The following is a 25,345-nucleotide window of genomic DNA, read 5'->3' as shown; positions in this document are numbered from 1 at the left end:
TGTCTGAGATACTCAGCTAGGACTCAGCACCTTCGGGAGGGAGGGAGGGAGAGATACCGCGACATGGAGTGCAGCAGCCTTGGAGGTTACAAGGCCAGTGAGGGAAGCAGGGTGAGGTACTTAAACCAGGGTAAAAAGGCTCGAGAGTCAGGGGACTGGCCAAGATGGGACTAGGCAGGGAACAGTGAAACTAGGTGATTTTAGTTAACAGCGAGAAGCAGGACTGTGGAGGGTATCTGGAACTTGAGTGGGGGAAAGAGAGTGCAAGAGCGGGCTGGAGAGAAGAAAAGTGCACGAGCAAAAGAGTGAAAATGAGAGAGAAGAGCACGAGAGAGAGAGAACGTGGGCTAGAGGCGAGATCTGGAAAGGATTGTACTGGAGTCTAGCTGCAGAGCTCCACTGACACCCTTACTTACATTTGCAGGGCACCGTTAGTTGCATTAATAAGGCCAGGGTCGCAAATTTCCCCAAGGATCAACAAGGCAGACATTTCATGGCCCTGGAATGGGGAGTAAACAGAAGCAAATTACACTCTTCACCAGCTCTACACAGCCACAGTCTCTCCAACCAATGGCCCAATCACTGCTCCACCTCCCCCCGCCATCTTCCTCACATGCCTCGCTAACACTGGGGGCTTCACCCTCCAATCCTGCTGCATCTCTCGTCATTCTAAACCTCACCCACTGGTCCCAGGTTCAACTCCCACCCCATCTCCTCCATTGTTGAAGGTGTCTCCGTGAAAGCCTTCATCCCAGATACTCCTGTACCCATCAACTACATCCCTGCTCTGGTCTTGAATCCTGCTTCCATATCTAGGGAGGGTCTATTCTGAGAGTCACCCTGATCCTCTTCCCTACATCCTCACGTTGCTAACACTGAGGCTCACCCACACCGTCTCCTATTCCGATGCTCCCTTTGAGCACCTCAACTCCTCAGTGTCCTCGGTTCCCAACCCAATGGGCCTCCATTCTAAGACATTAATCGCCAGCAAGACCCTCAGTCTCAGCTCCTTCACTGCAGCAGCAATCCCTTCTCTTTCAGACGCGTTACCCGCTGCGCCCCCTGCATCATTTTCCTCGTCCCCGTGAAGCGGCCGATTTGCCTTCGGGGGTCCGGCCAGCGGGCTGGAGAGCGAGTCGTAGGCGTACCTTGCTGCAGGCCAGGTGAAGGGCTGTGTTCTTGTTGACATCATGCAGTGTCAAATCAGCACTCGCTCTGTGTAGCAGAACTTCTGAAACAAACAGAAAAGTTTTACTTTAAATTTGCACCTGACTTGCACCGGTGGGCCCACGCCTGCGAGTGCCTATGTTTTATGCACACGAGTGCAAAGGTGCAACACTGCAGGCATGACTTGTGTAGGAGAGCACGTAGCACTTTCTGCACTCATCAGCATCTATTTCCTTCCAGATTGTGTAGAGTGGGTCTATAATCCTCTTCTGTTGAGAAGAACGAGAGGCGATCTCATTGTGAATCTTTGGAATTCTCTACCCCAGGGGGCTGTGGATGCTCGGTCGTTGAGTATATTCAAGACCGGGAGATTTTTGGACACAAAGAGAATTTATTTTATTATTTATTTCGAGATACAGCACTGAAACAGGCCCTTCGGCCCACCGAGTCTGTGCCGACCATCAACCACCCATTTATACTAATCCTACATTAATCCCATATTCCTACCGCATCCCCACCTTCCCTCAATTACCCCTACCACCTACCCATACCAGGGGCAACTACTGTGCTACTCCCGCTATTTCTTTTGCTTTGTGATTTGACTTTATGTCATTTAAAATGGGAGCGGGCGCAGGTCGCAGAAATGCGTTGCACTGGGTAACCGCACCCAGGCATTCCATCCCGAGCGCTTACCAGGGTTGCTGAAACTCTGCCAGGCCGCCACTCCCTCATGCAAGGCGGAAGGGCAAGGATTGGATTTCAGCCTCACTTCCTGCTCCCATCACTACCTGGTGACCCGTGCTGGAAGATTCACAGGCACGTGCTGTGACGGTCCGCACACGGCACAACAGCCAGCCAAATGTCACGCGCTGAAGTACTGACGGGCAGGGCAGAAACCGGGACAGCTGAGGCAAAACCGATCTTTCATGTGGCCAACACCCCCCCGCCACCAACACCCCGAGGAAGACCATCACCCACCTACAATCTGGGTATGCCCGCGTTCAGCTGCCATCATAAGCGGTGTCCTCCCCGTCCGGTCAGTCGCGTTCACTTGTGCCCTGTGGCTTAGGAGCAGCTGCAAGCACTGCATGTGGTTCGAGAAAGCAGCTGCGTGCAGGGGGGTTCTGCAAAGGATAGAAAGCACCCAGAGAAAGAGGGAGGGACACAGAGAGAGAGAGAGGGAGAGAGAGTGTTACAAGGCAGCTTGAACGACAGTCAGCAATGCACGACCCACTAAACCAGAGGGGAATGGAAACAGTGAATTAACAAAGTTACTCACTAGACCAGAGGGGACGCGCCCGGGGGTTAATGGAAATCAGCAGATAATTAATTGTCAATGCTGCTCTCGAGCGGATAGAAGCTTCACCCCATTCATCAGGATAAAACAAATCCAGGTAACAAACGATAGTTTATGTGGTTTCATTCACTGAGAAAGGGAAATGAGACACACAAAAACACTACAAGGCATGCTAATATTTACACACGGCACAGCGAACCTCAGATAATCTGAGAGCTCGGGATTTGTTATCCAAGTCAATGTGCCAGCCACTGGGTTATTTAGGAGATGTTGGTTGAGAAATCAATACAGCTCAGGACACCAGGGAGAACGCCCCTTCCCTTCTGCTAAATAGTGGCTGTGGGATTATATACGTCCACCCAACAGGGTGGACTGGGCCTTGGTTAATGACTCATCCAAAAGAAAGGCCCCCCCCCCCCCCACCCACCGACAGCGTGGCGTTCTCTCAGCGCTGCCCCCCCACCCCTTCCCCGACAGTGCGGCACTCCCTTGGCACTGATCCTCCAACAATCCAGCGCTTCCTCAGCATTGCCCCCCGCCCCCCCCCCCTACATTCCGGGCAAACACAACGTAGAACCATAGAAAAATTACGGCCCAGATGGAGACCATTCAGCCCATCGTGGCTGCGCCGCCCAATCTAATCCCACCTTCCAGCACCTGGTCCGTAGCCTTGCAGGTTACGGCACTTCAGGTGACTGGGCTTGTTTTCACTGGAGTTTAGAAGAGTGAGGGGAGACTTGATTGAGGTTTATAAGATCCTGAACATTCTTGACAAGGTGGATGTGGAATGGATGTTTCCTCTTGTGGGCGACTCCAGGACTAGGGGGGCACCGTTTTAAAACTGGGGGGGGGGGGGAGTCACCCTTTTAAGACACAGATGAGGCGAATTTTTCTCACTGAGGGTTGTGCGACTTTGGAACACTCTGCCTCAGAAGGCGGTGGAGGCGGGGTCATTGAATATTTTTAAGACGGAGGTAAAGAAGATTCTTGTTAGGCAAGGGAATCAAAGGTTATCGGGGGTAGATGGGAGTGTGGAATTCGAGACACAAACCGATCAGCCATGATCTTATTAAATGGCGGAGCAGGCTCGAGGGGCCGAATGGCCTACTTCTGCTCCTAATTCATATGTTTGTATGGCTTGGTTGAGTGAGCGGAAAAGTTGCAGATGGAATTCAATCCAGAGAAGTGTGATGTAATGCACTTGGGGAGGGCAAATAAAGCGAGGGAATACACAATAAACGGGAGGATATTGAGAGGGGTGGAAGAAGTGAGAGACCTTGAAGTGCATGTCCACAGGTCCCTGAAGGTGGCAGGACAGGTAGGTAGAGTGGTGAAGGCGGCATATGGGATGCTTTCCTTTATTGGCCGAGGTATAGAATACAAAAGCAGGGATGTAATGCTGGAACTGTATAAAATGCTGGTTAGGCCACAGCTGGAGTATTGTGTACAGTTCTGGTCACCACATTACAGGAAAGACATAGTTGCTCTGGACAGAGTGCAGAGGAGATTTGCCAGGGCTTGAAAGTTGCAGCTATGAGGAAAGATTAGATCGGCTAGGGTTGTTTTCCTCAGAACAGAGGAGGCTGAGGGGTGACTGAATTGAGGTGTACAAAATTATGAGGGGCCTAGATAGAGTAGACAGGAAGGATCTGTTTCCCCTGGCGGAGAGAGCAATTACCAGGGGGCACAGATTTAAGGTGATTGGTAGAAGGATTAGAGGGGACATGAGGGAAAACTTTTTCATCCAGAGAGTGGTGCGTGTCTGGAATTCACTGCCCGGATCGGTGCTGGAGGCAGAAACCCTCAACTCATTTTTTAAAAAAAATGTCACTGTAACATTCCCTACCTTCCTTTGGCATCATTGCAATTCACAATCTTTGCACCCAGGATGTCGATCAGTATTTCTGCAGCTCCATCATGACCCTTTATTCTACAGGTGAGAGACGGGGAAGGAAGGGACAGTGAGCAGAAAGGGTTTCATCGACAGCTAAGTCCCTCCCCAGGAACCCAATGGTGACGTGCAGAGAAAGGGGTACACGGAGGCAGTTGGGAGGAATTGATGAGGCAAGGGCAATGTTAGGTACAAGAAAGATTACTTACACAGCACAGTGCAACGGACTAAAAGGATCTCCCTCGAGGTTAAACAATTTATGTTCAAGTAGTAATTCCAAACAGTCTTCGTGACCTGAGGGGCCAGAAGAACAATTACAACGACAGCATCAACAGGATTTTAGGCTTATACTGAGAAAGACATCGCAGTGTAATAACACAGTCGGGGCTCTGACTGACCCAACAGTGTAGGCAAGAGACCCAGTGTAAAGGCATGTCCCCGAGCCGCTGCCTTACCTTTGTAACAGGCCCAGTGCAAAGGTGTGTAGCCACAATAATCCCGCAGGGAATCCAAAGGATCCACGGAAAGTGCTGCCTGCAGCAAGATCCCCAGGATGCCAGTGTGTCCACAGGCTGCAGCCAAGTGCAGGGGCGTCCGACCTTTGACGTCTCGGCACAGGACAAACGCCTGGTGGTCGAGTAGAGCTGCCACGCAATCTTCACACCCCTGGACTGCCTGAAAAATACAGAACACAACGGAAAGAGCAGACGTTAGGAACTGCTGTGCGACAGCCCCACCTCTGAGCTGGATTATAATCCTCGACTCACCCCTCGGTGAAGGGCTGTCCTCCCTCTTTTATCAGCAGCATCGATCGTGGCTCCTTTCTCCAACAGCAGGTGTATGCAGTCGACGTGGCTGTTAGTCACGGCCAGCATAACTGGAGTCCTGAGGAGGAGAGCGAAAGTCAAATTAAAGCAGCCGGCAGACAGCCCAGTATCTCCTGCGGTCACAGGAGCTTAGCGTGCCCTCCCCCCCCCCCCGGCCAACCCTGCAAAGCCCGGCCATCAGCACAGCAGGTCCGAAACCCAGCGCAACTCTCAACCGCGTCGGAGGGCTTCGTGGTCAAGCCCCACCCAAGAAACCGGAGCGTAGAATCCAGGCAGGCGCTCCAGTTCAATACAGAGGGAGTGCGACGGTGCCACAGGTGCCCTCTTGCGGATGAAGCATTTAAACAGGGACTGGATTCATCCAATTTAAACTTATTTACTCGATCAAGACTCCTCAATTTTAAACATCTCCATTAAATCTTTGCTTGGCTTTTGCTGCTCCTGGGAGAACAATCTCAGCGTCTCCAGTCTCTACACAGAACGGAGATCCTGCATCCCTGGAATCATTTTGGGAAATCTCTTATCCACCCTCTCCAAAGGCCTTAACTTCCTTTCCTGAAGTGCGGTGCCCAGAATTGGGACACAGTATTCCAGCTGGGACCCAGACAGTAATTTATAATGGTTGACCGTAATTTCACACACAAACAGGGAGCACGTGCTTGCGACTCAGACTACTGCCCCAGGTAAAGGAACAGAATTGGATTATTACCAGTCTTGGAGAAGGATATATTGGCCTTGGACCGCATACAGCTCAGATGTCCAAAATGATGCCTGGACCCCCCCCGCCCTCCCCCCAAGGGTTAAATTAAAAGAAATTACACAAACTAGGGTTGTACGCCCTGGAATTCAGAAGGTTTAGGGACGATTTAATCAAAGTTTTCACGATATTAGGGGGAACCGATATGGCAGCGAGAGAGAAACTATTTCCGCTAGCTGGGCAGTCTTTAAGTTCGGGACCACTTCGACAGGCAAAGGACGGTAGCGGTTTGGAACGGAGATTGGTAAAGGTTTTTGTTAACCAATGATTATTAAGGGCAAAGGCGGATAAATGCAGTTTGGTCGCAGATCAGACACGATGGACGGTGGGAAGGGCTCGAGGGGGTGAATGGACTCCTCTTGCTCCTTCACAGAGACGGGTTTGACAACAATGAAGGTGGCCTGTTTTACAGCACAGGTGCAGCAGCACGGTGACAGACGAGCGTCCAACTTACTGTCCTTGGGAGTCCATCGTGTCCAGTACCTCTGCATCCTCCGCGCTGTTGATCAACAAGTGCAAACAGTCAGTGCGGCCATTTGCAGCTATTCAAAGGCAGGGAGAGGGGGGAGACAGGCAGGGAGAGAGAAGAGAGAGAACAAAGGAGCGTGAGCGAGACAAAGGAAGGAGCAATTCAATTATTTTAAACAAAATGCTTACAGAGCCCCCACGCCCAGTGATGTCACCAAATCCACACCAGGCTACAGAAAATAGCAGATTTACTGGTCAGACTCTCGGGTTTATAGTGCACAGGTTAGACTGCTGTGAAGCCCCCGATGATGATAAAACCCAAGAGCGCTCACTCGAACATAGGGCATAACCACCAATCACACCATGCCCCAAGCAAGGAGTAAACGCATTGCAGGAAGGAGGAGGGGAGCGCAAGAGGTGGAGAGCATTGGTGGGGAAAAAAAAGCTTTTAAATAAAAAGAACAAAACTTTGAAGACCACAGAAAGAAATACGTTATAAGAAAAGTGAATGTGGGAGATTGTTTTTAAAAAAATGAAGTGAGTTTAACGACTACATAGGATGGTCAGATCGCAGGGCTCTCATTCAACTCTGAACGCACCACAGGAGGAGATAAAGCCCTCTCTACACTGTCCCCATCAAACACTCCCAGGACAGGTACAGCACGGGGGGTTAGATACAGAGTAAAGCTCCCTCTACACTGTCCCCATCAAACACTCCCAGGACAGGGACAGCACGGGGGTTAGATACAGAGTAAAGCTCCCTCTACACTGTCCCCATCAAACACTCCCAGGACAGGGACAGCACGGGGGTTAGATACAGAGTAAAGCTCCCTCTACGCTGTCCCCCATCAAACACTCCCAGGACAGGTACAGTACGGGGGTTAGATACAGAGTAAAGCTCCCTCTGCACTGTCCCCCATCAAACACTCCCAGGACAGGTACAGTACGGGGGTTAGATACAGAGTAAAGCTCCCTCTACACTGTCCCCATCAAACACTCCCAGGACAGGTACAGCACGAGGGTTAGATACAGAGTAAAGCTCCCTCTACACTGTCCCCATCAAACACTCCCAGGACAGGGACAGCACGGGGGGGTTAGATACAGAGTAAAGCTCCCTCAACACTGTCCCCATCAAACACTCCCAGGACAGGGACAGCACGGGGGGGTTAGATACAGAGTAAAGCTCCCTCTACACTGTCCCCCATCAAACACTCCCAGGACAGGTACAGTACGGGGTTAGATACAGAGTAAAGCTCCCTCTGCACTGTCCCCCATCAAACACTCCCAGGACAGGGACAGCACGGGGGTTAGATACAGAGTAAAGCTCCCTCTACACTGTCCCCCATCAAACACTCCCAGGACAGGGACAGCACGGGGGTTAGATACAGAGTAAAGCTCCCTCTACACTGTCCCCCATCAAACACTCCCAGGACAGGTACAGTACGGGGTTAGATACAGAGTAAAGCTCCCTCTACACTGTCCCCATCAAACACTCCCCAGGACAGGTACAGTACGGGGTTAGATACAGAGTAAAGCTCCCTCTACACTGTCCCCATCAAACACTCCCAGGACAGGGACAGCACGGGGGTTAGATACAGAGTAAAGCTCCCTCTACACTGTCCCCATCAAACACTCCCCAGGACAGGTACAGTACGGGGTTAGATACAGAGTAAAGCTCCCTCTACACTGTCCCCCATCAAACACTCCCAGGACAGGTACAGCACGGGGGTTAGATACAGAGTAAAGCTCCCTCTACACTGTCCCCATCAAACACTCCCAGGACAGGTACAGTACGGGGGTTAGATACAGAGTAAAGCTCCCTCTACACTGTCCCCCATCAAACACTCCCAGGACAGGTACAGTACGGGGGTTAGATACAGAGTAAAGCTCCCTCAACACTGTCCCATCAAACACTCCCAGGACAGGTACAGTACGGGGTTAGATACAGAGTAAAGCTCCCTCTACACTGTCCCCATCAAACACTCCCAGGACAGGTACAGCATTGGGGTTGGCTGCTTCCTAATTGGGACTCCAAAGTGCATCAACGAGGTGCTGCTGGAGAAGGAGTGCTGAGGAGACACTGCAAAAACTTTTCAACAACTTTTGCTGCAGAGGAGGAAAGACTTTTGGATTAAGCCTGTATTTCGAGGTGGGTGTTGAACACCAGACTCTTACTTTATTTGGACTGTTGTGGGAGGTGGAAGAGGCCAGAAGAACAAGGGATGGGGGCTATACAATTCTGCAGGGAGCTGTGCAGTTGCACTAAAGTTGCAGGGAAGCTCCCTCCCCACCCGAATTGCCCAGCCTGAGTCAGCTGAAGCTGCCTGGCTAATATACAGAAGGGGATAAATAGTGCCTGGGCAGCTTCAGCTGACCCAGGTGAAGACGCCTCCCCCAACCAGAAGACCAGGAGTGTTTACAGTGCTCAGAGTACCACCCTTTAAGGAGAAAAAAAAGGCAAAGTCATTGCTTGTAGCCTGTCTTTCCCCTTTCCTGTATACCCTCAGCCTCTCCCCAAACTTCCTAGTTGGTTTCTTTGTTTGTTTGCTTGCTTGCCTGCAATTTGGGGGTGGGTTTGGCTCTTGAGCCATAGCAAGCCCATCATCACCGGTGGCGGGGCCTTCTCATACCTATGCGGCTGTAGCCTCTGTGGCCACCCGTGTGACCCCGTCACCTTTTAAATTAATTACTTTGAGCCATGGGGTAAAGAGCTATCCCCACCCCAATATGTCCATAGAGGCCTGTGTAAAGGCAATGGCCGAGGTTGTCGGCCCCTCGGCCATTGTGGCAGCCTCAAAAATGTACGGGAAGGCTGTGTTCTTCCTGAAGACCGAGCGGGCCGTGTCCCTGGCCCTGAATAAAGGGCTCACTGTGGGTGGGACTTTCCTGCCGGTGGACCCTCTAGGGGCCACTGCGCAGCGGATAATGTTATCAAACGTCCCGCCCTTTATTCCCAGTGAGCTTCTCCTTCCCCACCTGCACCACATGGGGGAGGTGAGGTTGAGAATCACCCCAGTCCGGCTTGGTCTTCGGGGGCACAGCCTCCAACATGTCTACTCCTTCCGCCGCCAGGTATTTATGCAGCTGGCGCGGGAGGAGGACTCGGAAGGCCAGTTTGATGTGCAGTTCCAGGGGACAGCCTACTGCGTCTTTTGGACCTTGGACGGGGCACGGTGCCATGTCTGCAAGGGGGTGGGGCATGTTCGTAAGAACTGCCCCAACCTCCCGGCTGCCAGCTCCACCTCGGCAGCCCAGGGTCCTCCCACTCCCCCCACACATCCAACAGACACCGCTCAGTCAGTGGTTTTCACAGCCTCCAGTGGGGAGGGGAGTGAACGTCCGAGTGGAAGGAAGACGCGGAGGCAAAAGAAATATCAAGAGGCGCGTCCCCTGGACACATTGAAACAACCCGAGCCTGAGCTCAGCCCAAAGCCCGTTCTCACGGAATCCACCTGTCCCAGGGCTGGGCTCAGGCCCAGGGTGACTAAAAAGGAGGGCGCGGAGGCGGAGGCCTCTGATGACATGGAGGTCTCTGAGCCTCTGCGCCCTGGTGGGAAAAAGAGGAGAAGGCACCCTTACACAGAGGTAACGAGGGGCCCTGAGGCACAGGGTCCATCTGTTGGAGGGGAGCTGTCTCCTGTTTCGGGTCCCCCGGTATCCCCAACCGCCACCACCAAGGCGACAAAGTCCGGGCAGGAGCACCCTATTCCTCAGGATGGAGTGGAGGGGAAGGTCCCGGTACATGAGGCACCTCCTGAAGGATTAAGTGGGGCACTGCTTGTGGTGGGGGAGCCTGGGGACGCCGCCCATTCTGCCACTGCTACTAGGTCGGGTGCCCTGAGTGAAGGGGAGGGCGAGGCCCCAGAGGGTTGGCCCTCCCAGCCGGAGTCTACCACCAACCAGGAGACACCCGACCCGGTTATAACTGAGAATGCTGCCCCATCTGCTGGGCCTGTGGGTGCTGGCGGAGCGGGAGATGGCCTCCTCTCTCCGCCTCCGGCTGGATTTCCGGAGTCGGGAACTTCTGTCTCCCCTGGACCACTCGTTGGCCTGGGAACGGAGGTGGAGGGGGGTCCTGGACTGCTGGCGCCCACAGGCTCCGGTTTCACAGTAGAACCCAGAGAGGACTCCTCCGCTATCGATCCTGGGGGTGGGATCGTGACGGAGGCAGGACCAGCTGGCACGGCCGGGATGTCCACCCGAGTGTGTGGTGGATGTGTCGGCCGCTGGCGGTGACGACCCGGAGGAGGATGGGGATTCTGTGCGGGGCACAGAGGATGACCTTGATTCCATTGCCAGTGAGGTGGTGGAGTCCCTCGTGCCTCCCACCGAATCTCCTCTCATCCCCACGGCGAAACTCCGGGATTTCCTCGCGGTTTGCAGGGGTTGCCGCAATAAAGTTCAGCTGGCCCTCGACCGTTGGTCAAATCTGGCGCTGATCTTACAGTCCGTCCGTGCCACCCTTAAGATAGCGGGCAAGCGCGCAGACGTGAAAGTGGTTGAGAGGCGCCGTTTTAATGTGTTCCTCAATGGGTTGTTGGGGGAGTGGGCCAGGTGCACTTCCACGCCCTCCTCACAGTGAGGTGTTGGTGACGGGTTTTAAGTACCTTTGACATGAAGATAACCATAGCCAGCCTCAACATCAACAGCAGCAGGGGGTCTCACCGCAGATTTCACAATCTCTCCGCCCTCAGGGAAGGGAGATACGCGGTGAGCTTTCTGCAGGAAACCCACACCGTTCCGGGAGACGAAGCCACCTGGCTACTGGAGTGGCAGGGTGGGGTCTACATGAGTCACCTCACCCCTATTTCTAGTGGGGTGGCTATCTTGTTGGCCCCGACTTTTCAGCCGGAGATCTTGGGGGTCAAGGAGCTAGTGCCGGGCCGCTTGCTCCACCTCGCCGTTCGCCTGCGTAGCGTGCCGCTCCACTTTGTGAACGTGTACGCGCCCAGGCCCGGTGCGTTGCAAGCGCGCTTCTTTGAAGAAGTGTCCGCTCTCTTGAGCTCCATCGATAGCGGCGAGTGCATCATCCTCGGGGGGGATTTTAACTGCACCCTCGAGGTGGGGGATCGTTCCGGTCCCCAGCGCAGCCAAGCGTCGGTGGAGAAGTTGAGGGGACTGATCAGCTCCCTTAACTTGGTGGACGTCTGGCAGAATCTCCATCCCGACTCCAGTGCCTTCACGTGGAGGTCTGGAGGAGGAGGGTCCCGAATCGACCGCCTCTACATTTCGCAGGCGTACGTCTCCCGCGTTTCGGCGGCCTCCATGCGGCTGGTGCCGTGCTCGGACCACCGCCTGGTGTGGGCGGAGTTCACACCGCTCCGCACCCGGGCGGGGTCCGCATACTGGCACTTTAACAACCGGCTGCTGAAGGACGAGCGATTTCAGGACTCGTTCTGTCGATTCTGGGCCGACTGGAGAAGGAAGCAGGGGGGCTTCCCCTCCTTGAGGCTATGGTGGGATGTGGGCAAGACTCACATCCGCGTCTTCTGTCAGGAGTGTGCGAAGGGGTCGACCAAGAGGCGGGAGGCAGAGATCGGGCGCCTTGAGAGAAAGGTGCTCGACTTGGAGACCCGCCTCGGTCATGCCGTCGCGGACCCGGCCCTGTGACAGTCGTACAAAGAGAAGAAGGGCGTGCTGAGGGACCTACAGCTCATAGGGTCCCGAGGTGCGTACGTGAGGTCGCGGATCCAGATCCTGGATGATTTGGACCGCGCCTCACCCTTCTTCTACTCGCTGGAAAAATGGCGGGGGGTCCGTAAGCAGCTCATCGAGTTGCTGGCCGACAACAGATCCGGAGGGAATGGGCCTCCTGGTCCGTACTTATTACAGTGCGTTGTTCTCTCCAGATCCGTCCAGCGAGGATGCGCGCAGAGTTTTGTGGGAGGACCTGCTGCAGGTCAGCCCGGAGGGCGCCGAAGGATTGGAAGCTCCGCTCACGTTGGCGGAGATGACTGGCGCCCTCCACCAGCTCTCAAGGGGCAAATCCCCAGGGCTGGATGGGTTGACCGTGGAGTTCCTCAGGGCGTTCTGGGACGTCTTGGGGGACGATTACGCGCGGGTCCTGGGGGAAAGCCTGGCGACCGGCGAGATGCCCCTCTCGTGGCGCAGGGCGGTCATCATCCTGCTGCCGAAGAAGGGCGATCTCCGCCTGCTTAAAAACTGGCGTCCGGTCTCCCTCCTCAGCACGGATTATAAGATCTTTGCTCGGGCTATGTCTACCCGCCTGGGCTCCGTGTTGGCCCACATGATCCACCCCAACCAGTCCTACACGGTCCCGGGCCGGTCCATCCAAGACAACATCCACCTGGTCCGGGACCTGATCTATCTTTCCCAGAGGACTGGTCAGTCGGTCGCCTTTCTCTCCCTCGATCAGGAGAAGGCGTTCGACAGGGTGGATCACGAATACCTTTTCGGGACTCTGCGCGCTTTCGGACTCAGGCCACATTTCGTGGCCCGGGTCCGACTTTTATACGCCGCCGCAGAGTGTCTAGTCAAAGTTAATGGGTCCTTGACGGCGCCCCTTCGCTTTGGGAGAGGAGTGCGTCAGGGATGCCCCATGTCCGGCCAATTGTATACCATCTGCGTGGAGCCCTTCCTGTGCCTGCTTCGCAGGAGGTTTACAGGATTGGCTCTGCGCCAGCCGGTCATGCGGGTCATCCTCTCGGCTTACGCCGACGACGTGCCCCTCGCAATCACAGATCCCGTTGACTTGCGGGGGATGCGCGACTGCCAGCAGACCTTTTCTGCCGCGTCCTCCGCGAGGATCAATTGGGAGAAATGTTCCAGACTCCTGGTGGGTCCGTGGCGGGTGGACTCCCTGCCGGAGGAGGTGACACCTTTTGCGTGGAGCACCACGCACCTCCTCTATCTGGGAGTCCATCTTAGCCCCGCTGAGGAAGCCTGGCCGGCAAACTGGCAGAAGTTGGAGGCGAATGTCACCGCTCGGCTGGGGCGCTGGACATGACTGCTCAGAGTGCTTTCCTACAGGGGCCGAGCGTTGGTCATAAACCAACTGGTGGCCTCCATGTTGTGGTACCGGATGGTCGCTTTGGCCCCGCCCCCTGTATTTGCCACCAAGATCCAGAAGAAACTCGTCGATTTCTTCTGGGGCAAGAGGAAACACTGGGTCTCTGCCGCGGTCCCGAATCTCCCGATTGAGGAGGGCGGTCAGTCGCTCGTGTGCGTCCGCACCCAGGCTGCGACTCTCCGCCTTCGGACCCTGCAGAGATACCTGTACGTCGAGCGTCCTCCCAGATGGTGTGCGCTGGCGACGTATTTTCTCTGCCAGTGTCACTGCCTTCAAGACGACACGCAGCTCCCGGTGGAGTCCATTAGCCGCGCCTCTCTGAGGGAGTTGCCTGTCTTTTACCGGGATCTTTTCCGAGTCTGGAACATGGTCGCCTCCAGTCAGGGCGCTCCCCCGCCAGCGGAGGAGCGCGCCTCGGCTGTCCAGGCGGCCAACTCCGGGGACGGTCCGGCGGGCAGAGGAGTAGCCAAAACCCCCGGGACGCCCCTCACTGCGGGTGGCGAGGGGGCTCGGGAGTGCGGAGCGACCCCGGCCGAGCTGACCCCCGCTAGGCTGGAACTGCTCATCGGACCCAGGCCCCGAAACCCTCCTCGGGAGCCGGTCCCGCACAACCCGAGCCGCCTCTCGGAAATGCCCTCCGTGCCATTCCAATCGGCGCGGAGGGGTTTCCTGTATGGGCTGCTCCTGCACACTCTCCACTTCCTCGCCCTCGTCAGCCGGCCGGACACGCCCTGGCGGTCCGCGTTGCCATCTGGCGGCGAGGGGAAACCCCGATGGAGGTCTCTCTACGCGGGAGTCTTCCCCCTTTACATCGGGGACCTGGGGTGGAGGGTGCTGCACAGAGCAGTCCCGTGCAATAGACTTTTAAGTAGGTTCACGGACTCCCAGGCCGCCTGTACTTTCTGCGGCCTGGACGAGTCCGTGTTCCACGTTTATACGGAGTGTGCGAGGTTGCAGCCCCTCTTTGAGTATCTGAAGGGGCTGCTCCTCAAATTCTGGCTGCACCTCAGTCCCACGCTCCTGATCTTTGGGCAACCGGTGCGGAGGGGCTTGGGCCGGGAGGAGGATCTCCTCGTCGGTCTGCGCCTGGGCCTGGCCAAGGTGGCAATTCACAGGTCCAGGTTGCGGGCCGTCGGGGGTTCCGTCCTCCCCGATTGCCTGCCCCTCTTCCGCGGTTACGTTCGCGCCCGGGTGTCCCTGGAGAAGGAGCATGCGGTGTCCGCCGGTACACTTGAGGCCTTCCGTGACCGGTGGGCACCGCAGGGACTGGAGTGCATTGTCGACGCCGAGAATGGCATTTTAATTTGAGTTTTTGTTTATTTCTGTTTTTAATAAAGTTATTTTAAAAATATAAGTATGTATATAAAGGGGGCCTGAGGAATAAAGGCCCCCTCGACATAAAATATATAAAAGGGGCCTGGGGTATAAAGGCCACCTTGGAAAAAAAAACGAAAAAAAAAAAAAACAGGGTTAGATACAGAGTAAAGCTCCCTCTCCACTGTCCCCCATCAAACACTCCCAGGATAGGTACAGTACGGGGGGGTTAGATACAGAGTAAAGCTCCCTCTCCACTGTCCCCCATCAAACACTCCCAGGATAGGTACAGCACGGGGGGTTAGATACAGAGTAAAGCTCCCTCTACACTGTCCCCCATCAAACACTCCCAGGACAGGTACAGTACGGGGGGGTTAGATACAGAGTAAAGCTCCCTCTCCACTGTCCCCCATCAAACACTCCCAGGACAGGTACAGCACGGGGGGTTAGATACAGAGTAAAGCTCCCTCTACACTGTCCCCCATCAAACACTCCCAGGACAGGTACAGTACGGGTGGTTAGATACAGAGTAAAGCTCCTTCTACACTGTCCCCCATCAAACACTCCCAGGATAGGTACAGCACGGGGGGTTAGATACAGAGTATAAAGCTCCTTTCTCCTGTGCCAGTGTGACCTGTTTCTGTCGCCCACGCCTACCACCTTCTGACTTTTTGAGCTGGAGTTTACCAACTTGGTTACTGTACCAAAGCAGGGCATTTCAACGGAGTTGAATCAGGGCCACAGCTGCACACCTCACATCTTGACCGTTCAGTTCGGGCAGCGCCGCAATCTGAAAACAACTAAATCAATGCAATATAGCTGTGGGATGGGCATAACTGGGAATGGCAAACGGCCTATCACCCTGCAAGCACCCACACCGCTCTTCAAAGGGTCGGGATCGTTTTGACGGCAGGGTTTTCAGAGCGACCATCCACGAGTGCTGGTATGAGACAGGATTGGCGAACTCGTGCCTGCGAGCGTCCAGCCAGAGTGACTAAGTTTCAGCCGCGGTTTGAGCGGGCGTGCCAAAAGCCAGTGCTGCTGTCTTACCTGCAACATGAAGTGATGTTCCTTTGGTTAGCCGGTCCTCGAGCAGAATGGACGCGCCACGTCTGGTCAGGACCTCCACGCAGTCTGTGTGCCCTCGCTGAGCTGCCACGTACAGCGGCGTGCGCCCGGTGCGATCCCTCACATCCAGGTTCACCGTGCCTTCCACCAGCACTTTCAGGGCCTCATGGTGACCGTTGTAAGCCTGGAGAGTGAGCAACGGTTAACGCCCCGGGGAAACAGTTTTCCTTTCTCCCCTGACACAAGACGCAGGCCGTTAACCCCTTCCATTGGAACAGGAGGCCCATTCGGCCCCCCTCCTCGAGTCCGTTACACAGGAACAGGCCAATTCAGCACCCCCCCCCACCCCACGGCCCCGTTCCACCATTCAACGAGATCACGGCTGATCTGTGACCGAGCTCCACCCACCTGCCTTTGTTACATCTCCCTGAATACTTCCGTCTTGCAAAAATATACCGATCTCAGATTTATTTTTTATTGGCGCCCCCCCCCCCCCCCCACCTTTTGCGGGAGGGAAGTTCCACACGTCGACCACCCTTTGCGTGAAGAAGTGTTTCCCAACTTCTCTCCAGAGGTCCGCCTCTGATTTTAAGGAAATGTTCCTTTGTCCCAGACTCCAACCTCCCCAGGCAACGCAAGCCTACAGCAGAGGGGGTGGCCGTTCGGCCCATCGTGCCTGTGCCGTCCCTTAGGAAAGAGAGATGACTGCAGCTTTCGGTATCGGGGTGTACTTACAGCTAAATGCAAGGGGCTCACTGGGATGACATTCTCTGCTTCATTCAGACTGTCAAACGTCGACTCCATGAGCTGTGAAAGCATTAAAACATTGGAACCGCTTAGTTCATCTCCTTCAAACGAAATAAAATCAGAGGTGGGGTGGGGAAGAAGGGACAGTCAGGAGGACAGGCATACGCAGATATACCGTGAGGAATCAGCCCCCATCACTAGCTCAGTTTCACTGGCCACCGACTGCATCCCTCTGCCTGGCCACTGCCCAAGGCTGAACCTAACCATTCACAACCTCGCGGTTCTGCTTGATCCCATACCCGCTCCATTGCCAACACTGTCCACTTGCACTTCTAACATCGCCCGCCTCTGCCCCATCTCAGCTCACCTGCTGCTGAAACCCTCACCCGTGTCTTCGTTCGCTCCCCATGTTAGACACTCCTTGCGCTCAAGCTCACTCAAACTTCCTGCTGCCCATATCCTAACTCGCGCCGTGTCCCGTTCATCTGACTGCCCTGTTCACCCATCACCTCTTCGCGCTCACTCACTGTCCCGTTCACCCATCACCTCTTCCCCCACACTCTGCGCTCACTCACTGTCCGGTTCACCACCCATCACCTCTCTTCCCCCACACTGAGCTCACTCACTGTCCCGTTAACCCATCACCTCTTCCCCCACACTCTGCGCTCACTCACTGTCCCGTTCACCCATCACCTCTCTTCCCCCACACTGAGCTCACTCACTGTCCCGTTCACCCATCACCTCTCTTCCCCCACACTCTGCGCTCACTCACTGTCCCGTTCACCCATCACCTCTTCCCCCACACTCTGCGCTCACTCACTGTCCGGTTCACCCATCACCTCTCTTCCCCCACACTGAGCTCACTCACTGTCCCGTTCACCCATCACCTCTCTTCCCCCACACTGAGCTCACTCACTGTCCCGTTCACCCATCACCTCTCTTCCCCCACACTCTGCGCTCACTCACTGTCCCGTTCACCCATCACCTCTCTTCCCCCACACTCTGCGCTCACTCACTGTCCCGTTCACCCATCACCTCTCTTCCCCCACACTGAGCTCACTCACTGTCCCGTTCACCCATCACCTCTCTTCCCCCACACTCTGCGCTCACTCACTGTCCCGTTCACCCATCACCTCTTCCCCCACACTCTGCGCTCACTGACTGTCCCGTTCACCCATCACCTCTTCCCCCACACTCTGCGCTCACTCACTGTCCCGTTCACCCATCACCTCTTCCCCCACACTCTGCGCTCACTCACTGTCCCGTTCACGCATCACCTCTCTTCCCCCACACTGAGCTCACTCACTGTCCCGTTCACCCATCACCTCTCTTCCCCCACACTCTGCGCTCACTCACTGTCCCGTTCACCCATCACCTCTTCCCCCACACCCTGAGCTCACTGACTGTCCCATTCACCCATCACCATCACCTCTCTTCCCCCACACTCTGCGCTCACTGACTGTTCCGTTCACCCATCACACCTCTTCCCCCACACCCTGTGCTCACTGACAAATATTGACTCCCTGCCTGGCCAAGCCTCAATTTTAAGAGTCTCACCTTGGTTTTCCAATCCCTCCCTGACTCACTCCCTTCCATCTCTAACTTCCTCCAGCCCGTGACCCTCCGAGATCTGCGCTCCTCCAATTCAGGCCTCAAGCTCCCCTCGATTTCCATCGCTTTACCATTGGCGGCCACGCGTTCAGCTGCCTGGGCCCCGAGCTCTGGAATTCCCTCCCTAAACCTCTCCGCGCCCCTCTCTCTCTCTCCTCCTCCTTTAGGACACTCCATAATACCTCTCTCTGACCGAGCTTTTGGTCACCTGCCCTGATATCGCCCTATATGGCTGGGTGCCCAAATTTGCTCGGCTAAGAGGCAGGGGACGTTTTGCTACATTAAGGCACCATATAAATGCAAGTTCTTGTTGTACTTACCAATTCCAGGTTTTGCTTGTTCCCATGTGCAGCTGCGTAGTGTATTGCACTGTAACCTTGCTTGTCCTGAATCGACGGGTCTGCACCATTGTCCAGTAAGTACTCCAAACAGCTGGAAACGGCAAGGGTCAGCATTACGATGACGCCCATGGAAGCACAGAGAGAGGGTGCGCGCTGGCAGACACCTGCGTCGAGGTGGGAGGACCGCTGTGCGAGCGGCTCAGCCCCTGACGCCACCCTTCGGGAGCGACAGCAGATCGGGTCCCCGCCTGCCTGATCCGACAGCCCAGAGGACACATCCCGCTCCCCGTGTCATCCTGTCGTGCACAGGATGGCTGCCGGGTGTGCCGACGCAAAGTGGTTCAAGTGTGAATACGAAGAGCTCGGAGACAGTTTGGGAGATGTGACATTCCGCCTCGTCCGCAGGGGCAGATTTCCCTTTTCCCCCCTCCTAATTCGAGCCTCCTCCCCGCCCCTAATTCATCTTACCCCATCATCATAGCCTTTCCGTGCAGCAAGTTACAGTGGTCTGGAACGCACTGCCTGAAAGGCCGGTGGAAGCAGATTCAATAGTAACTTTCAAAAGGGGGAATTGGATTAAACTGAAGGGAAAACATTTGCAGGGCTATGGGGGCAAGAGCAGGGGAGGGCAGTGGGGGCTAACTGGATAGATCTTTCAAAGAGCTGGCACAGGCACGATGGGCCGAATGTCCCATCCTTCCCAAGCGAAGGATAAGTTAACACTGAAAAAGTATATGGGATCATGTTCCAATTTCCTACGTTCAGCAGGCTTGCACTATGGGAAACAGCTCTGAGACAATATTCCTCCCTCTATACTGATCCCGCTTCTCGCTACCGGGATATTGCGTGCGAAAACGGCCGCATTTCCTTGTCTTTTCATCCCACCTGATGGGTTTTGCGATACGTTAGGGGATCGTGCCTGTCCAGCAGGGTGTGCCGATAGCGGTTAGGGATTGGGGAAGGACAGGACTGGACATTCGGCCCCTCGGGCCTCCTCCTCAATTAGATCATGGCTGATCTGTAGCTCAACTCAATTTATCCGCCTTTGCTGCATATCCCTTATCCAACCAAAGTCTTATCAGTCAGTGTCTCGAAGTTTCAATTGACCCCACGGAGCCTGGGACTTTCCTTCTGAGTGGCTCAGCTATAAACTCCCAGTCGCATTGTGCAGCTCCATTAGTGTTCAAATGACAAGACTGCACTGGAGCAGTGTGTTTTTTTTTGGGGGGTGGGGGGCGTTGATGTTAATGACGGGGGGGGGGGGGGGGGGCAGTGGGGAGGGGAAGAAAAGCCAACATGCACAATACTTACAAGAAAGCCTCCTTTTCCCGAGTTTCCTTTAGTACTTCATTGCGCTCGTGACTACTTGTGGGGTGGTCTCTCCTGGGAAAAGAGGAGGGGGGGGGGGGGGGGTAAAGAAATCAGGGGCACTCAATACAGTAAAAAAAAAAACCCTTCCTACCCCTCCCAAAGGCTCAGTGGAAGGCCACACAGGTTGACCCAAGGCAGAGTGCCAGGGAGGATGACTATCACTGATCTCAGCGAGGGCCGCAGGTGGGCGGGGGAGGTGACCTAGGGAAGATTCAGAGGGTATGCTGTGACACAGAGGAGCTACTTCAGTAAAATCAAGCACAGCGCGTCAGCAAAGACAAGAGAGTTTAACAAGAGGTAATGGGCATTAGTGAGCAAGGCCACACCAGCAGGGGCTGTGGGGGGGGGGGGCGAAATAGTAAAAAGTTGCAATTAAAGACGCTATGTCTGAACGCAAGAAGCATTCGTAACAATGAATCAGCAGCAGATGGAGACAAGTGGCTTTAATCTGCTCGCCGTTACGGAGACATGGCTGCAGGCTGACCAAGATTGCGAAGTAAACATAACAGGATACCTGACTGTCAGAGAGGATTGGCAAAATGGAAAGGGAGGGTGGGGTTAGCCCTGATGATAAAGGATGAGAGAAAGTGAGAAAGGATTCTTAGAACAGATTAGGTTGCAGAATCAGCATTCACTGGGTGCAGCGACATCTGCAGTCGTACAGACACACAAAATTATTCAGCCCGTCGTACCTTCCTCGCGTCGTCAGAAACGCAGGCAGGGGTAGAGGGAACAGCCAGGACGTGGCAGCGGACCGGTTTGTGTTGCTGAATCGCTACCCACTCCCCCCATCACCATATCCTTCTGTCCCTTTCTCCCTCGTGTGTTTATCCAGCTTCCTCCCTGAATGCATCTACGGCGTCCGCCTCAACCCACTCCCTGCGGTAGCGAGTCCCCACATTCTCACCGCTCTCCGGGTGAAGAAATTCCTCCTGAATTCCCCTGTTCGATTTATTAGTGACTGTCTTATATTGATGGGGCCCCCCCTAGTTCCAGTCTGCACCCCACAAGTGTGGGCATCTTTCTCTACGTCTACCCGATCGAAACCCCTTCGTAATTTTAAAGACCTACACCAGGTCACCCCTTCAGCCTTCTCTTTTCTAGAGAAAACAGCCCCAAGCCTGTCCAGCCTTTCCTGGACAGTAAAAACCATCTCAGCTCTGGCATCAACCTTGTAAATCTTTTTTTGCCTTCTCCAGCCCCTCCATATCCTTGTATTACAAAAAAGACCGGAACTGTGCTCAGCATTTTAAAATCAGAAACGCACGACACGGAACCAAAGGAAGGTCTGATTGTCCTTCAGCTGACTGATGGCAATCGGATCCTCTGGCCAAGTGACCGATCACAATCCCGAACCAAGCTTCCTCCTAGCTGACTGGCTGTGCTTTCCCACCCATTCCTGCTTATACTGGATTACCAGCTGGCAACACCTGGCATTCCACTCTTGCGCCTCGCCAAGCTGGCACCAGCCTCCTACCTTCTGTATGCCTCCGAGGCAGCAGCGTAATGCAAAGGGGTGCAGCCCCTTCCGTCCGTCACAATGAAACTGGCCCCAGCGGTTATTAAAGTAACTGTACACTGGTAACTGCCATTGGCAGCCGCATAGTGCAATGGAGACCTGCAATTATAAACGGAGGCGTGTTCAGAGTTAGCCCGCAGCAGGGAAAAGAGTTCAACAGCAAAATAGGTCAGCAGCCTCACCCCAAAGTACCATTTCTTCACAAGGTCCATGCCGACCTCTCGGTCCAAGCGCAAAGACACTCTCTCCCCACCTCCGCCACCAACCCCCCCCACCCCCCCCGCCCCCCAATCTCGGTGCAGAGGCACCCCAGCCCGGTCCCAAGACCCCAGAGGCTACCCCCCTCCCCCCCACCGCCCTCCCAACCCGAGGGCCCCAGCAACACTCCCCCCTTGAGCCTGAAGCCAGCGTGCTTGCTCCGTTACTCACCTTCCAAATTTATCCTCTCTCCTTAAATCCGCACCACTGCTGAGCAGCAAGTTTAAACATTCAACATTCCTGCAAGCAAAACAGACAGGTGAGAGGACAGACGATGATGTATGCAGCACACGGGCGCTCCTGCAACACAGCAGCGCACGAGCTGTGACCCCCCACTACCCCCCCCACCCCCACAGGTACCCAATCACGATACGGAAATCAAACCTGGGAGATTCTTGGCTCGTCCCAGTCAGTCGTGCACCAGCTCTCATGCTCTCCAGCAGCTGCGTTAAGACGACCCAAGCTCCTAACTCAGCAGCCAAAGGGTGAGGGCCGGGGGTGGAACCCCGGTTCCCGGAAGTTAACAGGTCGGTGGCGTCTTAACCCGCTTCACCGACCGTCATGTGAAGAGGCTGCAGAATCTGGGGTTGTTCTGCTCAGAGCAGAGAAGGTTAAGGGGGATGATTTAATTGGGGCGCTCAAAATCACAAGGGGTTTTGATGGAAGAGAGAGAGAGAGAGAGAGAGAGAGAGAGAGAGAAACGGTTTCCGGCGGCCAGAGGGACACAGGTTTAAGATAATAGGCGAAAGAACCAGAGCAGGGAGATGGGGAGATTTTTATTTTTACACCCGAGTCATTGTGATCTGGAACGCGCTGCCTAAAAGGGCGGCGGAAGCAGATTCAATAGTAACTTTCAAAAGGGGGAATTGGATAAATACTGGAAAGGGAAAAATCTGCAGGGATGCAGGGGAAAGAGTGGGGTTGGTTGGGGGGGGGGGAAGAAGAAAGAACAGGTCATTTAAAGGGATGGTACGGGCAGAGTGAGCCAACTTCTTTACTGCGAGATACTATGAGGTAGCACCAGCCCTGCCTCCACTCCCCACTCCACTGCGAGAGAGCGAGAGAGAGTAACTCACCCTCCTGAAGCAGCAGCATGAAGGCAGTTCCTTCCGAGGTCATCTGGGGTATTTATGTCAAAGCCTGCAGACAGCACGTGCTCGTTGCTGAACGATGACACGATGCTGTACATTTGACCTGGAAGAGTCACAGGGCCAAGGCAGAATTAAAAGCAACGCAGTCAGCACAGAAGGAAGAAACGGCGGGTTATTCAGACGCACTTTTTAAACACAGCAAAATTGTACACCTCTTTGCAGGCGCTCCCCATTTTCAAAACAGTCATTGTAAACACGAAACAAAAAGGGCAGTAGAATGGGGAGCTCTTTACCCAGAATCCACAGGGACAGAGAAACTCCCCTATCCCTTGGCATAGAGCTATGCAAGCACTCACTCACAGAGAGCGGTTTCTCTGCCACTATGCACGCTGGGTGAAAAGCACCCCCATTCTGTAAATGTCATCACTTTCGCTAAAACCCCGTCAGCACACGCTGACCAACAAACGCTGATCTCGAGGCAGACAGGAAAAGCAAGCCGCAAGAGGGAAAAACACCCAGCGTCCCCAACTCAAATTCAAGTTCCAGATGCAGCAGCTTTGCAAAAGGCTGCACGCCCCGTGTTTTAAAAAGGTGCTTGGTGCATTGAACGCTGCCTGCAGTTTGAGAGTTGAGTGTGTCCGTGGTTTCAAAGTGCCTCTTGTAATTTATTTTTTTTTTTAAAACCACATCCATCATTCTGATCTCTTAATAAGTGGCCCTTTTCAATTGTGTAGATGTGGATTTTTGGGAGCGTCCGTTTATAAGATGGATGGACATTTCTATACGGCCTTTCACAACCTCTGGACAACTCAAAGCGCATCACAGCCAATGAAGCAATGTCACTGCTGTAATGTTAGAAATGCAACAACCATTTTGCACTCAGCAAGCTCCCACAAACAGCAAAGTGAGAATGCGGGGCTCCCTCAGTACTGACCCTCCGACAGTGCGGGGCTCCCTCAGCACTGACCCTCCGACAGCGCGGGGCTCCCTCAGCACTGACCCTCCGACAGCGCGGGGCTCCCTCAGCACTGACCCTCCGACAGTGCGGGGCTCCCTCGGCACTGACCCTCCGACAGTGCGGCCCTCCCTCGGCACTGACCCTCCGACAGTGCGGCCCTCCCTCGGCACTGACCCTCCGACAGTGCGGCCCTCCCTCGGCACTGACCCTCCGACAGTGCGGCCCTCCCTCGGCACTGACCCTCCGACAGTGCGGCCCTCCCTCGGCACTGACCCTCCGACAGTGCGGCCCTCCCTCGGCACTGACCCTCCGACAGTGCGGCCCTCCCTCGGCACTGACCCTCCGACAGTGCGGCCCTCCCTCGGCACTGACCCTCCGACAGTGCGGCCCTCCCTCGGCACTGACCCTCCGACAGTGCGGCCCTCCCTCGGCACTGACCCTCCGACAGTGCGGCCCTCCCTCGGCACTGACCCTCCGAGACACTCTGGAATGGACTTGCGCTCACAACCCTCTGACTGACAGGAAAGGGTACTGCCTACTGAGCCACAGGTGACACTTACACAGGTTTCACTGAACTGAGCCAGAACACCGGAGGGGGAAGGGGCGCGGGAGTTAGGAAGTGGAGGAAGGGATGTATACACAAAGTGACTTGCCTGATGAGAGTAACTTGCGGCAGCAATCTGAAAACCCGTAAAGCACAGCCAGGTGCAGAGGAAACATACCGTGAATTCCACGTCTGGAAAAAGAGAGAACAGAAAGACTCGCATTGACACAGCACTTTATCCTGTCCCACAAACATTTCAGATCCATTTCACCCACAACTGCTCCTTCGCACTGCAGCAACTGGATCGCAGCGCAGTGCAGCGCAGGTGGCCGCCCATCGTCCCCGAGCTGGACCACACCTGTGTTCGGCCAATGCAGCCGCCGTTTGGCGTCTCCCAGCCTCAGCACCCCCCCTCCACCCCCGGCATTTTAATCCCTCATTCCTCGGAAAACATCTCTTTTAACCTTATGACCAGATTCCTTGACATTGCCAGACCGGAAGCCAATGTAGGTCAGCGAGCACGGGCTGTTGGGCGAACGGGTCTTGGTGCGAGATGGGACACGGGGCAGCAGAGTTTTGGACGAGCTCAGGTATTTTGCAGGGTGAAAGATATGAGGCCAGCCAGGGGGAATGCTGGGTCAGTCAACTCTACAGTTAACAAAGGCATGGATGAGGGTTTCAGCAGAGTCAGAGTGTCCCTTTGACTGCACCAGCCCCCAGTTAAAGGGCAACAGCGCAGAGGGATAAACAGTGAACAAAAAAAAGCAGCAGCAGAGGTGTAGCAAAAAAATTGCCACCTCTGGCCCAAACTGGGCAAAAGAGGACCAGAAAAATTATCAGAAAGAACAGAAGGTGGGGGAGGGAAGAAAAGCGGGGTTACCTCCCATGGTAGTGCCTCAACAGAAAAAAAAAACAAATGAAACCATTGCACTCTCTCACCCTCTCCCTTCCTGCAATCGCGCCCCTACAGGTCTCTCAATACTTCGTCATCTCTGTCCCTGACTGTCCATTAAAGAGACACTTCACTTGTCTCCATCTATCTCCCATTCGTCAATAAAAAAAAACAGGAAACTACCACCAGATGCT

General features: G+C 54.8%; 1 protein-coding gene across 3 annotated transcripts in view; it reads right to left on the bottom strand.

Moving 5' to 3' along the window:
• The window catches only part of ankrd52a (ankyrin repeat domain 52a), a 53,406-nt gene that overhangs the window by 5,389 nt on the left and 22,672 nt on the right, over window positions 1–25,345 (bottom strand). For 2 of the 3 annotated variants that reach the window (XM_068024949.1, XM_068024951.1), the window contains exons 11-26: window positions 24,369–24,451; window positions 22,743–22,860; window positions 21,838–21,906; window positions 21,367–21,507; window positions 19,830–19,901; window positions 18,498–18,609; window positions 16,555–16,626; window positions 15,802–16,003; window positions 6,394–6,481; window positions 5,123–5,240; window positions 4,811–5,030; window positions 4,565–4,649; window positions 4,311–4,394; window positions 2,146–2,291; window positions 1,149–1,231; window positions 417–499 (exon numbers count right to left, since the gene is read on the bottom strand). In XM_068024949.1, coding sequence (XP_067881050.1) covers window positions 417–499; window positions 1,149–1,231; window positions 2,146–2,291; window positions 4,311–4,394; window positions 4,565–4,649; window positions 4,811–5,030; window positions 5,123–5,240; window positions 6,394–6,481; window positions 15,802–16,003; window positions 16,555–16,626; window positions 18,498–18,609; window positions 19,830–19,901; window positions 21,367–21,507; window positions 21,838–21,906; window positions 22,743–22,860; window positions 24,369–24,451 — 1,776 coding nt within the window. The remainder of the gene's footprint in view (window positions 1–416; window positions 500–1,148; window positions 1,232–2,145; window positions 2,292–4,310; window positions 4,395–4,564; window positions 4,650–4,810; window positions 5,031–5,122; window positions 5,241–6,393; window positions 6,482–15,801; window positions 16,004–16,554; window positions 16,627–18,497; window positions 18,610–19,829; window positions 19,902–21,366; window positions 21,508–21,837; window positions 21,907–22,742; window positions 22,861–24,368; window positions 24,452–25,345) is intronic. The other variant, XM_068024950.1, reaches the window with a different exon arrangement.

The sequence above is a fragment of the Heterodontus francisci genome, chromosome X (assembly GCF_036365525.1).
Source record: "Heterodontus francisci isolate sHetFra1 chromosome X, sHetFra1.hap1, whole genome shotgun sequence".
Taxonomy (NCBI): Eukaryota; Metazoa; Chordata; class Chondrichthyes; order Heterodontiformes; family Heterodontidae; genus Heterodontus; species Heterodontus francisci.
This window is presented reverse-complemented; position numbering and strand designations above follow the sequence as displayed.